Raw genomic sequence first — 18,020 nt, forward strand, 5'->3', positions numbered from 1 at the left:
TAGATTCTGAATAAAAATACGTGTTGAATGAATGAGTAAAGGAATGACTATATGCCATTATCTTCCTAATGTTGATTTTTAAACAATCATAGAATTATAAAGTTGAAAAGGCACTATAGGTCATTATCTAATCAGGGTTTTAGTTATGCATATCCTTTAAAGCATCTCTAACAGATGAGTATACAGCCTTTACTTGACCACCTCTTGGGAAATGGCACACACGACCTCTTTAATCACAGTGATTATTGAATAGCTCATTATTAGAAAATTCTTTGCATTCAACTTCCCTAAAATCTCTTTCTTTTGAGCCTAGATCTGCCCTTTGTAACTGCTCAAACTTAATCTGGTTCTTCTTCCATACATAATTCTTTCAAATATTTGAACATAAGCATATATCTTCTCTCTCCCAAGCAAAATAGCCCCCATTTTTCCAGCTACTTTTCAAGATCCACACATAATAATAACTTAATAAATGTTTGTTAAATGAAAGAAGGAAAGAATAAATAAATTTGATACCTAGACTCCTCAGTTTCTTGTTTCCTTTCTTTAGAATGTGAAGCATCTGTGCTGTGTTCTGGGTACATGCTAGGACTATATTTCTAGAAGTAAATGAAGTGATTTCCTTTGATATACTCTTGCACTGCACAATAGTCACCCAAAAAATATCATTTTTTAATTTTCTGACATAGAACAGCGCTGTCATCTTTGACATCTCAGGTTTGCATCAGGTCACAACAAGCTGGAGTTGAACAGCAAACCTAGTGCTTTTCTTCAGGGTTAAAGGCGAGACCTGGGCGCTAGGGGATCAGCTCCAGTTTAAGCAGGCTAAGTTGGTACTCTAATGTACAAAACTTGGGCTTACCTCAGCTAAAATGGAAGAAATAGCTGCCCAAAGCTAGTTTCTTTCACGCCCCAATGGCAAGGTAGTAATTGCACAAAGACCTTTTTATTATAAGTTGATTTTCCTGAGAAATGAATTCTGAAAAATACTGTAAAGTGTTTATTTTTTGCTTGCCCTTTATTAACCCACATCTTAGGGCTTTCCCTAGAGAGAAACTGTTGGTAAATGAAACCTCTTAGACCTACACAGGAACATTTTTGCAATATGTCCCTGGCTGTGGAGGGAACAGGGACAGGACAAGGCAAGTTGGTGCTATTTAAACAGGGTCATCAGCCAGTATATGGAATTTTGCCTAAAGAGAAGATTTAGGAATTTAAACGGGGGAAGAGTTTGGGGTTGGTAGAATTACTGGGAAAGGTTTGTATCTTAAACAGGATATAATGCAGATCTTTTATACTAGTAAGGAGGGCAAAGACCCAGTTTGAACTTAAAGATCATTTCTCTTAGTACATCCTAGTTTTGATCTTTAAATAACAAAAGTCCTATAGTTTAATTTATAAAATCATGCCCTAAAAGCCAGCACAGAACCTTCCTGTGATGCTATTGGAATCAGGGCAGCATGCATAGAGTAAGGGAGGGAGCTAGGAAATTAAAATGTGATTTTCACAGACATGATTCTGTCATAGTTCTTATTTTCTTTATATGGAATACAAATGCTGATATAGAGTGAAGATTTTCTGTTTTGCATTTTTGTGCTCTTTGATACATTTATGGAGGTCAAATGAAATTTGATATAGTAGGATTTATTATGAAGTGCTCTCTGAATACAACTCCATAATTACTCAGCTACATGGTAGTGCATAAAGCTGTAAAACTGCTTAGCCAGACAAGCAATTTATGTGTTACATCGAGGTGTGGATGGCAAAGAATATTAGTTTAATTGGGAGCCAAGATGTAGTAGCCTTAAATCTGAAGAGCTATATGTTTAACATAATGCAGCGAGGCTTTGAAATAAGATACCTAAACTGGGGAGCTGCAGCTTTTGGAATATATAAAAATTAGACATTACTTTCCGACCAAAGATACTAAGTACTATTTTCAAAATAAAGTACAGAATGCAAAGTAGGTGAAAGGGCAAAACCTTTCAACATTGTAAGGTGACAGAAGGAAACATTTCTTCTAGTTCTTTGTTTTAAAAAAAGAAAGAAAATAAAAGGAAAAAAAGTCAAGATAAAAGATAACCAGTAACTATAATTTAGTGGAAGCAGGGATGAGGCAAATTCACAATGAGGTTACGTCCTTGGTGTACCAGTGGAATCTGAAAGGGATTTGGTGAATTTAGCCTGAATTTTTCTCAGGGAGCAGATTTGGAATGAGGTTAAAAGTGGGTGGCTGTTTGGGTACCAGCACACCACCATGGGTGAAAAACAAATACTCCTTGGCATACATTTGCTCTCTGTCTGATCATAGGCTCTCTTCTGTTTAGCAGGTTCAGGGTCACATGCCTCCGCTCATGATCCCAATTTTTCCACATGACCAGCGGACCCTGGCAGCAGCTGCTGCTGCCCAACAGGGATTCCTCTTCCCCCCTGGAATAACATACAAACCAGGTAAGTAGAAAGGGATTTCACATTCTTTTGGGAATGCTAAGATACATATGTTTTTGCTTAGTAATCACAACAAGCACAGAAGCATATGAAGGAACTATGAATAAAAAGATCATAAAAGCTATTTTAAAGTAAAATTAGAATTGTGAAGGGGGCATGTTAATAAACGAATTGGTTGCTAAAAACTTTTACTTTCTCTTCTTCCACTTGAGTTTGTTCTGAATTCACAGATAAAATGCTACTTTCCCTCAGGACTACAAATTTTTGTCAGCTCTCTCTCATACCTTTACTGTGAATAATTGTCTTTGGTTAAAGATACTTTGCTCCTCCTGAGAGCTTTTATACTCTAGGAGAGTGGTCGCATACAGTATAAAATGCTATTATTGTTTGTTGTCTGATTTCTCTTGGAAGAAGAGTTAAAACTAGACTGATTTAATTAGCTTGCTACTAATAGGTAAAATTCTTTTTGATTTTAGCCTAAATAATGAAGAAGTCAGTTGTATTTTCTTATTCATCTTTGAACCGCAAAAAACAGGACACATAACCTTGCAGTGAAGTATGTTTTGAGATGATTTAGCAAATGTTATGATTTTTCTTTATTCCTCTGAGTTTACTGGACTCCTGGGGAATTCAATTAGGGGCATAATGGTTTGAAGCTTCTTTCAGAGCATCCTTGTAAACAGGGCTTTAAATGTTTAAAGATATGTTGCCAAAGGAATCCAATGTAAGAAGATAGTCAAGTAAATAAAAAGTCAACCTGAATTTCATTTGTGCATTCTTTGTAACTGACCTCAGTGACCTTGTTCTACTCATTAATAATTTCTGTGTCAAGTTCTTTTTAACATATTAACCTGATTATATTAACCACCCAGTCTGAGTGCAACAAATCTGACTGCAGCGGTTTCTTTGTGTATGGGTTTATAAAGTGAACAAAGGTATTTTAATATGCTTAAAGCAACAATAAAGTATAAATCACTTTACTAAAATTCTCTGTAAGGAATGTTACTAAATAGCATAAAAACAAACCTACTGGGGTTTAACATCTATTTTTTGCCATCAATTACTCTTATGCTTTTGGTAGAAAACCCCCTTCCTTGTGAGGAAAGGAAAGATGTCTGTGTCACAACCCAAATTATTCAAAGAATAGAGATCTTAAGCGATTGGCTAATTTAAGGCCTGACTTTCAAAATTCCTCAGCTATAAAGCAGTCAAAACTAGGAGTAACAACGGTTTTTGGATACCACAGTGAAAGAAAATTGTGTTACTCAAAGTTAAAAGTTGATTTTTCTAGAGCAGAATTTTTAGAGCAAGTTATATTCTGTGAAATTAGTATCCATATTAAGGACAGGATAATATTTGGTCAGAGAATATCTTTCTGTCAGTGCAGTGGTTCACTTCTTCTCTGATCTCTATAAGTAGTTTTGAACTTTCTTCACCTTGACTTCCTTCAGAATGTTGGTGTAAACTAAGTTTACTGGTTTAACCTGAATCTGAGTTGTTATCCCTACACCAGTTTTGGAATCCTTTTAAATGAACTGTATGTGGAAACTATTTAATTTCCATGTTTTTAAATTTAAAATTCTCCATATTTCAAAATCAGGTTATGGGCCTTATTTTCTTCTAGACACAGATATCAACATAATTGACATGTTATGTAACTTTGTTAAGACGGTAATACTGTTTTCTTCTTTTCTAACATCTGTATTGCAGTATAATTACTTTACAATGGTATGTTAGTTTCTGATGTATAACAAAGTGAGTCAGCTATACATATACATATATCCCCATATCTCCTCCCTCTTGCGTCTCCCTCCCACCTCCCTATCCCACCCCTCTAGGTGGACACAAAACACCCAGCTGATCTCCCTATGCTATGCAGCTGCTTTCCACTAGCTATCTATTTTACATTTGGTGGTGTATATATATTTCCATGCCACCCTCTCACTTCATCCCAGCTTACCCTTCGCCCTCCCTGTGCCCTCAAGTCCATTCTCTACGTCTACGTCTTTATTCCTGTCCTGCCCGTAGGTTCTTCAGAACCTTTTTTTTTTTTTAGATTCCATATATATGTGTTAGCATACAGTATTTGTTTTTCTCTTTCAGACTTACTTCACTCTGTATGACAGACTCTAGGTCCATCCAGCTCACTACAAATAACTCAATTTCGTTTCTTTTAAAGGCTGAGTAATATTCCATTGTATATATGTGACACATCTTTTTTATCCATTCATCTGTCGAGGGACACTTAGGTTGCATCCATGTCCTGGCTATTGTAAATAGAGCTGCAGTGAATATTGTGATACATGACTCTTTTTGAATTATGGTTTTGTCGGGGTACATGTACAGTACTGGGATTGCTGGGTCATATGGTAGTTCTATTTTTAGTTTTTTAAGAACTTCCATTTTGTTCTGCATAGTGGCTGTATGAGTTTACATTCCCACCAACAGTGCAAGAGGGTTGCCTTTTCTCCACACCCTCTCCAGCATTTATTGTTTGTAGATTTTTTTTTTTTTTGCGGTACGCGGGCCTCTCACTGATGTGGCCTCTCCCGTTGCGGAGCACAGGCTCCGCATGCGCAGGCTCAGCGGGCATGGCTCACGGGCCCAGCCGCTCCGCGGCATGTGAGATCCTCCCGGACCGGGGCATGAACCCGTGTCCCCTGCATCAGCAGGCGGACTCTCAACCACTGCGCCGCCAGGGAAGCCCTGTTTGTAGATTTTTTGATGATGGCCATTCTGACTGGTTTGAGGTGAGACCTCGTTGTAGTTTTTGATTTACATTTCTCTAATGATTAGTGATGTTGAGCATCCTTTCATGTGTTTGTTGGCAACGTGTATACCTTCTTTGGAGGAATGTCTATTTAGGTCTTCTGCTCAGTTTTGGATTGGGTTGTTTGTTTTTTTGATATTGAGCTGCGTGAGCTGTTTGTATATTTTGGAGATTAATCCTTTGTCCGTTGCTTCGTTTGCAAATATTTTATCCCATTCTAAGGTTGTCTTTTTGTCTTGTTTATAGCTTCCTTTGCTGTGCAAAAGCTTTTAAGTTTCATTAGGTCCCATTTGTTTAGTTTTGTTTTTATTTCCATTACTCTGTGATTTATGTCATAGAGTATTCTGCCTATGTTTTCCTCTAAGAGATTTATAGTGTCTGGTCTTACATTTAGGTCTTTAATCCATTCTGAGTTTATTTTTGTGTATAGTGTTAGGGAGTGTTCTAATTTCATTCTTTTACATGTAGCTGTCCAGTTTTCCCAGCACCACTTATTGAAGAGGCTGTCTTTTCTCCATTGTGTACTCTTGCCTCCTTTTTCAAAGGTAAGCTTACCGTATGTGCCTGGGTTTATCTCTAGGCTTTCTGTCCTGTTCCATTGATCTATATTTCTGTTTTTGTGCCAGTACCATGCTGTATTGATTATTGTAGCTTTGTAGTATGGTCTGAAGTCAGGGAGCCTGATTCCTCCAGCTCCGTTTTTCTTTCTCAAGATTGCTTTGGCTATTCGGGGTCTTTTGTGTTTCCATTCAAATTGTGAATTTTTTTGTTCTAGTTCTGTGAAAAATGCCATTGGTAGTTTGTTAGGGATTGCATTGAATCTGTAGATGGCTTTGGGTAGTATAGTCATTTTCACAATGTTGATTCTTCCAATCCAAGAACATGGTATATTTCTCCATCTGTTTGTATCATCTTTAATTTCTTTCACCAGTGTCTTATAGTTTTCAGCATACAGGTCTTTTGTCTCCTTAGGTAGGTTTTTTCCTAGGTATTTTATTCTTCTTGTTGCAGTGGTAAATGGGAGTGTTTCCTTAATTTCTCTTTCAGATTTTTTATTGTTAGTGTATAGGACTGCAAGAGATTTCTGAGCATTAATTTTGTATCCTGCTACTTTACCAAATTCATTGCTTAGCTCTAGTAGTTTTCTGGTAGCATCTTAAAGATTCTCTATATATAGTATCATGCCATCTGCAAATAGTGACAGTATTACTTCTTTTCTGATTTGGATTCCTTTTATTTCTTTATCTTCTCTTATTGTTGGGGCTAAAACTTTCATGACTATGTTGAATAATAGTTGTGAGAGTAGGCAACCTTGTCTTGTTCCTGATCTTAGTGAAATGGTTTCAGTTTTTCACCATTGATAATGATGTTGGCTGTGGGTTTGTCATATACGGCCTTTATTATGTTGAGGTAAGTTCCCTCCATGCCTACTTTCTGGAGGGTTTTTATCATAAATCCGTGTTGAATTTTGTCGAAAGCTTTTTCTGCATCTATTGAGATGATCGTAAGGTTTTTCTCCTTCAATTTGTTAATATGGTTTATCACATTGATTGATTTGCGTATATTGAAGAATCCTTGCATTCCTGGGGTAAACCCCACTTAATTGTGGTGTATGATCATTTTATTGTGCTTTTGGATTCTGTTTGCTAATATTTTGTTGAGGATTTTTCCATCCATGTTCATCAGTGATACTGGCCTGTAGTTTCCTTTTTGGTTAGATCTTTGTCTGGTTTTGGTATCAGGATGATGGTGGTCTCATAGAATGAGTTTGGGAGTGTTCCTCCTCTGCTATATTATGGAAGAATTTGAGAAGGATAGGTGTTAGCTCTTTTCTAAATGTTTGATAGAATTCGCCTGTGAAGCCATCTGGTCCTGGGCTTTTGTTTGTTGGAAGATTTTTAATCACAGTCTCAATTTCAGTGCTTGTGATGGGTCTGTTTATATTTTCTATTTCTTCCTGCTTCAGTCTCGGAAGGTTGTGCTTTTCTAAGAATTTGTCCATTTCTTCCAGGTTTTCCATTTTATTGGCATATAGTTGCTTGTAGTAATCTCTCATGATCCTTTGTATTTCTGCAGTGTCAGTTGTTACTTCTCCTTTTTCATTTCTTATTCTGTTGATTTGAGTCTTCTTCCTTTTTTTCTTGATGAGTCTGGCTAATGCTTTATCAATTTTGTTAATCTTCTCAAAGAACCAGCTTTTAGTTTTATTGATCTTTGCTGTTGTTTCCTTCATTTCTTTTTTATTTATTTCTGATCTGATCTTTATGACTTCTTTCCTTCTGCCAACTTTGGGGTTTTCTTGTTCTTCTTTCTGTAATTGCTTTAGGTGTAAGGTTAGGTTGTTTATTTGAGATGTTTCTTGTTTCTTGAGGTAGGATTATATTGTTATAAACTTCACTCTTAGAACTGGTTTTTCTGCGTCCCATAGGTTTTGGGTCATCGTGTTTTCATTGTCATTTGTTTCTAGGTAATTTTTGATTTCCTCTTTGATTTCTTCAGTGATCTCTTGGTTATTAACTGGTGTATTGTTTAGCCTCCATGTGTTTGTATTTTTTACAGTTTTTTTCCTGTAATTGATATCTAGTCTCATAGTGCTGTGGTTGAAAAAGATACTTAATATGATTTCAGTTTTCTTAAATTTATTGAGGCTTGATTTGTGACCCAAGATATGATCTATCCTGGAGAATGTTCCATGAGCACTTGAGAGGAGAGTGTATTCTGTTGTTTTGGGATGGAATGTCCTGTAAATATCAATTAAGTACATCTTGTTTAATGTATCATTTAAAGCTTGTGTTTCCTTATTTATTTTCATTTTGGATGATCTGTCAATTGGTGAAAGTGGGGTGTTAAAGTCCCCTACTATGATTGTGTTACTGTCAATTTCCCCTTTTATGACTTTTAGCATTATCCTTATGTACTGAGGTGCTCCTATATTGGGTGCATAAATATTTACAACTGTTTTATCTTCTTCTTGGATTGATCCCTCGATCATTATGTAGTGTCCTTCTTTGTCTCTTGTAATAGTCTTTTTTTAAAGTCTATTTTGTCTGATATGAGAATGGCTACTCCAGCTTTCTTTTGATTTCCATTTGCATGGAATATCTTTTTCCACCCCCTCACTTGCAGTCTGTATGTGTCCCTAGGTCTGAAGTGGGTCTCTTGTAGACAGCATATATATGGGTCTTGTTTTTGTAGCCATTCAGACAGTCTGTCTTTTGGTTGGAGCATTTAATCCATTTACATTTAAGGTAATTATCAATATGTATGTTCCTATTACCATGTTCTTAACTGTTTGGGGTTTGTTATTGTAGGTCTTTTCCTTCTCTTGTGTTTCCTGCTTCTCTAGAGAAGTTCCTTTAGCATTTGTTGTAAAGCTGGTTTGGTGGTGCTGAATTCTCTTAGCTTTTCCTTGTCTGTAAAGGTTTTAATTTCTCGGTTGAGTTGAATCTGAATGCGATCCTTGCTGGGTAGGGTAACCTTGGTTGTAGGTTTTCCCCTTTCATCACTTTAAATATGTCCTGCCACTCCCTTCTGGCTTGCAGAGTTTCTGCTGAAAGATCAGCTGGTAACCTTATGGGGATTCCCTTGTATGTTATTTGTTGCTTTTCCCTTTTAATATTTTTTCTTTGTATTTAATTTTTGATAGTTTGATTAATATGTGTCTTGGTGTGTTTCTCCTTGGATTTATCCTGTATGGGACTCTCTGTGCTTCCTGGACTTGATTGACTATTTTGTTTCCCATATTAGGGACGTTTCCAACTATGATGTCTTCAAATATTTTCTCAGTCCCTTTTTTTTTTCTCTTCTTCTTCGGGGACCCCTATAATTCGAATGTTCGTGCATTTAATGTTGTCCCAGAGGTCTCTGAGACTGTCCTCAATTGTTTTCATTTTTTTTTCCTTATTCTTCTCTGTGGTAGTTATTTCCATTATTTTATCTTCCAGGTCACTTATCCGTTCTTCTGCCTCAGTTATTCTACTATTGATTCCTTCTAGAGAATTTTTAATTTCGTTTATTGTGTTGTTCATCATTGTTTGTTTTCTCTTTAGTTCTTCTAGTTCTTTGTTAAACGTTTCTTATATTTTCTCCATTCTATTTCCAAGATTTTGGATCATCTTTACTTTCATTATTTCGAATTCTTTTTCAGATCGACTGCCTATTTCCTCTTCATTTGTTTGGTCTGGGGGAATAATACTGTTTTTTATGGGGAAGATATTGTTATATAGTCAGTGAGTTTGGACCATTTTATAAAATGTCTTCTCACACAGTATCACTGAGATTGCAGTATGTAAGTAAGGAGAATCTAGACATTGAGGCAATATTGTGCAGTAGTGAGTCACCCCAGCTGAACAGCATCTGTGAAGCATAGAGTAGTGTCTTGGGGTAGCAAAGCTGGATTTGATTATGTTGGCTAAAACCTGTTGTTTAGGGCAGGACAGTGGATTTGGACATGTACGATGATTTTTAATCACAAGCAAGCCTGGTAAAAAAGTTATTATCTGGCGACCCCTAAGTTATGTCAGAGAACTGAATTAACCAGAACTCTAAATTCTTAAATACTTTGGCTAATTCAGGTTTTATTGTATATAAAAATTATACTTTAAAAGGATTAAAATTATATGTTCATATGCTACTGGGAGAGACATTCCATACTTAGGAGACAGTCTATGCAGTGTTCTTGTCATTCACAGAAACTGGGAAAGGAGAATACTGTTTGACTGGTGTCTGGACAAGGAAAACTTTTTTGCCCCAAACTGAGCTGTAGCTATAATTTCACTTGTGAGACAATGACTGAAATTTTAGAGGAGTAGTGTTGTCACATATAAAAGCCTTGAAATGGTGGTGTAACTTTATAGTTTGATCCCCTAAGCAAGAAGAAGAATAAGTGCTACATTGGTTTTTAATGAATTACAAAATAAATGGCTCTCTTTTTGCTCTTTTTTCACCTTCCCATAACCTGAAACAATTCCATAGTGTTTGTGCCTTCAACTGATTGAATAATTATCTTCATTTCCAGAAAGCAAGGACCACCTTGGGCTGATGTTTCCTGTTAAAGTTGACTGTTTCTGAGTCCATGTTAGTACATTCTAAACAAATATATTTAGGGCTATCAACCTTCTCCTCTTCAGATAATTTGACCCATTATTCTGGACATTTCAGGGCCCCATGGGTAGTGAACACCAAGCAAGCTCTCCCACTCCGGTGAGTTGCTGAGGAGGCATGTTGCTGACGGGGATTGTACAGTTTCAGGGGAACATCTATCAAAATAATCTCTGCTGAAATTCTTTTATTGAGTTGTAATCCCTAATTAAACCCCACCTATTTTAAAAAAAAAACTGGTTCTCTAATTAGAGACATCTTTCTAAAAAGGAACTTATCAGTGCCCAGAACATAAACCAGAGAAGTTTGGTTGCTTTGCTCTTTCACATCATGATGCTGAGAGATACAGCAATCCAGGGTGAGATGAATACAATTGAGTACCTATGACTGAGAAAACTAAAAGATTAAGCCTCTTTCGTAGCTGCCAATGTGTATATCAGAGTGATTGAATTGACTGTAAAATAAAAACACTGGATAGCATCCTTTGTGTGCCAGGGATGATGCAGCTGACCCATGGACTTCGTGTAGTTGGGATTTTTAAAATGATTGCTGCTGGAGTAGCACCCTTAAAGTTTCCCAGGAGATCCTAGGAGTAGGATGTCTGCCTGCTCATGACTCCTACACTTACTTACTATTTATAATATGATAACAGCTAAAGTTTATTGAATAATTACTTTGTGCCAAACACTGTGTTAAATATTTTACATTATTTTATTTAATTCTTACTTGAACATATCACTTAACCTTGCTGAGCCTCTCATTTTTGTCATCTAAAAAAATATGTCATGAGTTGTCCACTGCTCAGCATGGGTGTGAAGATTAAATTTGTTAAAATGTATGAAAGTTATTTGAAAATTCTAAAACACTATGTTTGGGGATAAAGTCTGACCATGAAACTAAGTAAATTTAACTACATTAAACTGCATTCTTATCCATTAGAAATGTGGTCCCAAAACCGAGCTTTTGACTGAGATATATTGTCTCTCTGCCTGATGACCAAAAGCAATTTTACTAGTAGACCTGCTGTTTCTTTAAGAAAAAAACTGTGGTAAAATATACATAAAATAATATTTATTATTTTAACCATTTTTCAATGTACAACTCAGTGATATTAATACATTTGCAGTTTTTTGTAACCATTACCGTTATCTATACCACAAACTTTCAATCATCTCCAACAAAAACTCTGTGGCCATTAAACAATAACTCTCCCTATCCTCCTACCCTGAATCCCTGGTAACCTCTATTTTACTATTTTTCTATATGAATTTGCCTATTCTAGGTACTTCATATAAATGGAATCATACAATATTTGTCCCTCTGCATCTGACTTATTTCACTAAGCATAATGTTTTCAAGGTCCATCTATATTGTAGTATGTATCAAAAGTCCATTCTTTTTTATGGCTGAATAATATCCCATTGTATATATATGTCTACGTCTATATATTTGTTTGTTTATCCATTCATCTGTTGATGGATATTTCTGTTGTTTCCACATTTTGGCTATTGTGAATAATGCTACTGTGAACATTGGTATACAAATACCTGTTTGTGTCCCTGCTTGCAGTTCTTTTAGATATACACGTAGGAATGGAATTGTTGTATCGTATGGTAGTTCTATGTTTAGCCCTTTGAGATACCATCAAACTGATTTCTATACGGGCTGCACCTTTTACATTCCCACCAGTAATGCAAGAGTGTTGCAATTTCTTTATATCCTAACCAATACTTGTTATTTTCCATTTTTTAAAAAAAATTATAGCCATCCTAGTAGATGCGAAGTGGTATCTCACTGTGGTTTTGTTTTTCATTTCCCTGATGATTAATGGTTTTGAGCATCTTTTCACGTGCCTATTGGAAATTTGTATATCTTCTTTGGAAATGTCTAAGTACATTGCCTATTTTTGAATTGGGTTGTTTGTTTTGTCTTTATTGAGTTTCAGGAGTTCTTATATATTCTAGATATTAATCCTGTATCAAATATATGATTTGCAAGTTTTTTTTCTCATTTTGTAGGTCGTCTTTTCACTTACTCGATAGTATCCTTTGATGCACAAAATTGTTTAATTTTGATGAAGTCTGATTTATCTATTTTTTCTTTTGTTGCCTGTGCTTTTGCTGTCATATCCATGAAATCATTGCCAAATCCAAAGATTTACTCCTATGTTTTCTTCTAAGAGTTTTATAGTTTTAGTACTTAAGTTTAGGTCTTTGATCCATTCCAGTTAATTTTTATATATGGTATAAATTAAGGGTCCAACTTCATTCTTTTGCATGTGGATATCAGTTTTTCCAGCACCATTTGTTGAAAAGATGTCTTTTCCCCAATGAATGGTCTTGGTACCCTTGTAAAAAATCAATTAACTATATGTAAGGGTTTATTTCTGGGCTCTCTATTCTGTTTCATTAGTCTATATATCTGTTCTTATGCCAGTATCATACTGTTTTAATTACTCTAACTTTGTAGTAAATTTTGAAATCAGAAAGTATGAGTCTTCCAACTTTATTTGTCTTTTTCAAAATTGTTTGGGCTATTGGGGCCCCATGCAATTCCATATAAATTTGAGGATTGGCTTCCATTTCTGTAAAAAAAGATGGTTGGAATTTTGGTAGAGATTTCACTGAGTCTGTAGATTGCTTTGTTGATCTTAACAATGTGAAGTCTTCCTGTCTATGAACATGGATGCCTTTCTATTTATTTAGATCTTTAAAAATTTCTTTCAGAAATGTTTTATAGTTTTTCAGTGTACAAGTCTTTGCCTCTTTAGTTAAGTTTATTCCTAAGTATTTGATTCTTTTAGATGCTATTGTAAGTAGAATTGCTTTCTTAACTTCCTTTTGGATTGTTCATTGCTAGTATATAGAAACACAGTTGATTTTTGTGTGTTAATCTTCTACCCTGAAACTGCTGAATTTATTTATTAGCTCTTGTAGCTTTCTTATGAATTCTTTGGAATTTTCTACATATAGGACCACTTCATATGCAAATAGACATAGTTTTACCTATTTTTACCTGTTTACCTAGTTTTACCTGTTTTCCTCTTTCTTTCTCCCTTCCTCCCTTCCTTCCTTATCCCCTCCCTCCCTCCTTCCCTCCCTTCCTCCCTCTCTCTCTTCTTTCTTTCTTTCTTTCTTTCTAGTACTAACTAGAACTTCTAGGACAGTGTTGTATAGCAACAGTGAAAGTGGGTATAATTGTCCCCGATCTTAGTAGAAAAGCTTTCAGTCTTTTACCACTGAGTGTGATGTTAGCTGTGGGTTTTTCATAAATACCCTTTATCATGTTGATGAACTTTCCCTCTATTCCTAGTTTTGTCTGAGAATTTTTATCATGAAAAGATGTTGGATTTTGTCAAATGCCTTTTCTGCATCAATTGAGATGATCATGTGGGTTTTTCTCCCATTGTTCTATTAATGTTATGTATTGCATTGATTTTTTATTTTTAATGTTGAACCACCCATGCATTCCTGGGATAAATCCTACTTTGTCATGGTGAATAATCCTTTTGATATGCTGTTGGATTCAATATTTTGTTGAGGATTTTAATATTCATACAGAATATTGGTCTATAATTTTCTTTTCCTGTGATGTCTTTATCTGGCTTTGTTATCAAGTTTACACTGGCCTCATTACCTCAGAGTTAGGAAGTGTTTCCTCTTCAATATTTTTGAAGATTTTGTAAGGATTAGTGTTAATTTTTATTAAATATTCAGTAGACTTTATTGGTGAAGCCAAAAATTCAGTCCAGGAATTTTCTTTATTGGGAGGTTTTTGATTACTGATTCAATCTCTTGTTATGGGTTTGTTTATATTATCTATTTCTCCTTGAGACAGTTTACATAATTTGTATGTTTCAAGGAATTTGTCCATTTCTTCTAGATTGTCTAATTTGCTGATGTACAGTTGCTACCTAATACTTCTTTTTAATTCCTTTGTTTCAGTTAGCATTTATTGAGCACCATTTATTTGCTGATATCTATATATATAAATGTATATGTATACATGTATATGAATATACATATATATTCTCATTTAATTTTTATAACAACTCTAAGATATAAGTGGCATTATCTATATTTTGTTAAAAGAAAAAAAGAAACTAAAAGTCAAAGAAGTAAATTGACTCTTTCCAAACTTTCACATCTAGAAATTAGTGGAGGTAGAATTCAGACTGAAATTCTGAATATTTGACATTTTATACTCTTGCAGGCATGATCTAAGTGTATAAGATATGAAGAAAAGTCTAGCTTTTGTGAGTGTGTGTATATAAAAAGTGTGATTTATATGTATGGGATTATCTAGATGACATCTTGTGAAGCTAGCCATTTCTAGCTCTTCTTGACTATTTAAAACAGAGGCATGTACGACTATTGCTGGAATACTTTATTAATTAAATCCATCTACTTGAAATCAAAGCATTTCTGAGGTTCTTCAGGTTAGTACTCCCCTTTTTAAATAAGAGTGGTGAGGTCCAAGAAGGAACTATATATGCTCACCTGTATAAACTAACCTAGTTTTATGGTGATTGAGATTATTTTAACTGTGCCCTTCTTCATATATGGAGGCTATATCATTGGTGAGTTACTAAGTCATGAACTTTAAGTTGTTATTTTAAGTTAATTTCTTGTCATGGGGATACATGTATATCATTTTGTCCATACTCACTTATTTAATTGCTATTGTGACAAATCCCATGATTTTCATATGATTAGCCAAGAGTTTGGATGCATCTATGAAATAAGAAATTAAGATTGATCCTTGATTCTTAGCTTCTTTAAAGGTATGAAAACAATGCAGATGCTCTTAGAAAAAGTCTTGAGATCAAGACTCTTCTCATCATTGGTCTATTCTTTGATGAATAGAGGAGAAATTTAGCAGGAGAAATAAGAGCATGGTGATCTCAGCAATATATACTATGATCCATGGCAATTTTTTTCTCCAATTGTTCTCAGAACAAATTAAAGATTTTGTTTTCTTTTTAAGATTCTAAATGTGTCACTCATTGCCTACTAACTTTTGCTGCAGTGTGCTGTCTCACAAAGATAAATTCAGATTGATTATGGCATTCCCTCAGAATACAGAGAAGTTATAATATTTTGCTATTCTGAATACATGCATCCAGGCAAGATGCAATGTGGCATGTCCAAGTCTATACTGTTGGCTGTAATTGAAATATTTCCATATTGTAGCAAAAATGATAATAGCTCATAAAAGTGGGGTGTATCTATGAGTTATCGGGCAACTCATATAACTTACCATCATCCTGTGATACCACCAGACAATGATCTGTGAGATGAGGGATGTATAGTATATCTTTCTTCTGTTTTGGAGGGTGGAAAATAAGGTATGAGACTTTGAGCCAGTAACTGAAGAATCTTTGAGTCCTGTCTCCTAGTTCAACGTATTTTTCTTCTCTACTCCTCCCAAACTCTCTAAATAGGTTAATATCTGAAGTTAGTATCTCAGAAGACTGCAACCATCCCAGTCCCTCGTCTTTCTGAGGAATCAAAGTAAATGGACAGAATTTTACCCATGGGATTTTTGACTTTTTAATAAAAGTGAAGTTTGTATCCGAATTACACAAACTAGGAGTATTCTTGCAGGAGGTAGTCTGAGTCTAATGGGTCCTAGGTTCATGATACAAGCTCCTCCTTTTCCTGTGTTTAAGTCTTAATAAGTTTCGGCTTCCTTTCGGTTTCCCTGAAAATTAGAAAATATACTTCCTGTCATTCAGGGACTCTTGCTGTGGAGCTGCTTTGATCCCAAAGCAATGTTGGTTATTGTGGCAAGTGAAACTAATGTCAGGCAAATGTCCTATAGGCTGTAACTCCTGTTTCATATTTGCTCTGTAAGCTCCAGATAAAAATAATCAGTTGGAAAACCTAGAAGCCTGGAAAGATGGATTTATGTAATGGGCATTATTTCCCAAATTGGCATTTGGAGGTTGTCTACTTATACTAGAGGTAGCAAGGGCCAGATTACAGTAGTGCCTAAAACCAACCTGTTTCAACAGGCTTCATCTTCTTTTGTACAGATTTAAAGAGAATGGGTCCTCACGCAAGCATTTCAAATCCAGAGACAAATTTGAAAAAAATTGCTACAACATGTTGACTGATTCCTTGCCAAGTCAGCCACTGAGAACTTTTTCTTGATCGACTCTTACACAGAGACAATTAAAGGCGAGGGGGAGGGGGGGAAAGCTTGTAACTTTTTAAAAGAATTAAACTTCACAGTACTCTAAATCCCTCTCCCTCTTAAATCTTCTCTTCTACTTTTAACCCTCCTCTTCTTCACCCTTACCTTCTCCCTCTCTGGCCTTTTCCTTTTTCTCTCTCTTCTGATCATTCCCTGTGATATACTCAGTTGCTCTAATGTATTCATTTTTACTTCTGGTATTGATACAATATGTTCTGGAGACATAGCTTTCCAAAGATTATATTCAGATATACAGATTCAAACCAGCAGAAAGCTTAAAAACATTTTAAAAATATGCTTGTCAGCAGTGGAAAGAAAGCTGTTTGTAGCCAGCAGGTGAGCTGGAGAGTACTACAGGGTGTGGTAGAGATGGTAATAAATTAACTGGCAAGCCAAAAACTATAAAAAAAAAATCAGCTATTTCATAGCATAGAAGCATGACAGCTATGAAAAAAGGAGTGCCCCAGGGAATTCTTTTAGAGTTTGATTTTTTTAAATATGTTTGACATGAAAAATGTTTTAGTACAAATAAAACAACTGGTATTAAACTTACAGGGAGGAGGGTTATGGTTTAGAGTTAGTATGAATAATGCATGATATTTAAAGAAAGAACAGCTCTAAAATGTTCTGAGAGGCAGCCCATGTTGATGGTTGGAATGGTGATTTTTTTTTCTCTATTTTTGAAGCATCATTAATTCAGCATCGTTTTGTGATTTTTTTAACCTGATAAGATGTCAACCAAAGAAATACTGTTTGACTTAGATTAGGATATTCTTTCTTCAGATAATTTAGTTTAAATATCAAGAGGATCAGTAGAATTATTTAAGCATAAAGCGGCAGTCATTTACCATAAAAAATAATTTGGCCTAGTTATCTTTTTTAAAAAGCTCATGTAGCACTGCAAACCAAAATCAACCTCATGGAAGGGGAAAAACAAGATCAGATATTTTGAACATTACTCCATAGGAGACTAGCACAGTATAGTGTTAGTGAATGCATTGTAGCAGCGCTCCATATGCAATCAGAAGCCAATTGTTACTGGACTGTGTACAAGCGCACACTGTGCTCAATGGTCTGATGAGGTATTATGGATATGATGCAAAGAGACTGTGTAGATTAGAAGCTTACAATTTGTTAAAAGTGAAAGCAACTTAACATTTACATTGGGCCAGCTGAGTGCAACTTCATGTGGCAAACAGGATGAGTTCCAACGAACCAGGGGCACCAGGAAGGCTCCAGGTATTAGTGTCCATGCAGAAAAAAAGGGGTTTCATTGCTTTCTAGTTGACTACCTTTATTACTGTGATTCTTTCTATACTTTTCATTATCATATTCAGCTTTTAGTGTGGAAAAGTTCATGCAAAACAGCATGATTATTGTAAATGTCAAAAATGTGTGGAGGAACAGCCTATTAAAATATAGCCTAGAGATAATACATAACACTGACTTTAAATAAGTAGCTGAAGTCAAAGTGATACTCCATGAAATCACTGATATTGTGTAA

General features: G+C 35.3%; 1 protein-coding gene across 1 annotated transcript in view; it reads left to right on the forward strand.

Moving 5' to 3' along the window:
* The window catches only part of SOX6 (SRY-box transcription factor 6), a 621,353-nt gene that overhangs the window by 477,528 nt on the left and 125,805 nt on the right, over positions 1-18,020 (forward strand). Inside the window, exon 9 of the mRNA XM_049713139.1 lies at positions 2,331-2,451. Within this exon, the coding sequence (XP_049569096.1) occupies positions 2,331-2,451 (121 nt within the window). The remainder of the gene's footprint in view (positions 1-2,330; positions 2,452-18,020) is intronic.

This window comes from Orcinus orca, chromosome 8, assembly GCF_937001465.1.
Source record: "Orcinus orca chromosome 8, mOrcOrc1.1, whole genome shotgun sequence".
NCBI classification, from domain to species: Eukaryota; Metazoa; Chordata; class Mammalia; order Artiodactyla; family Delphinidae; genus Orcinus; species Orcinus orca.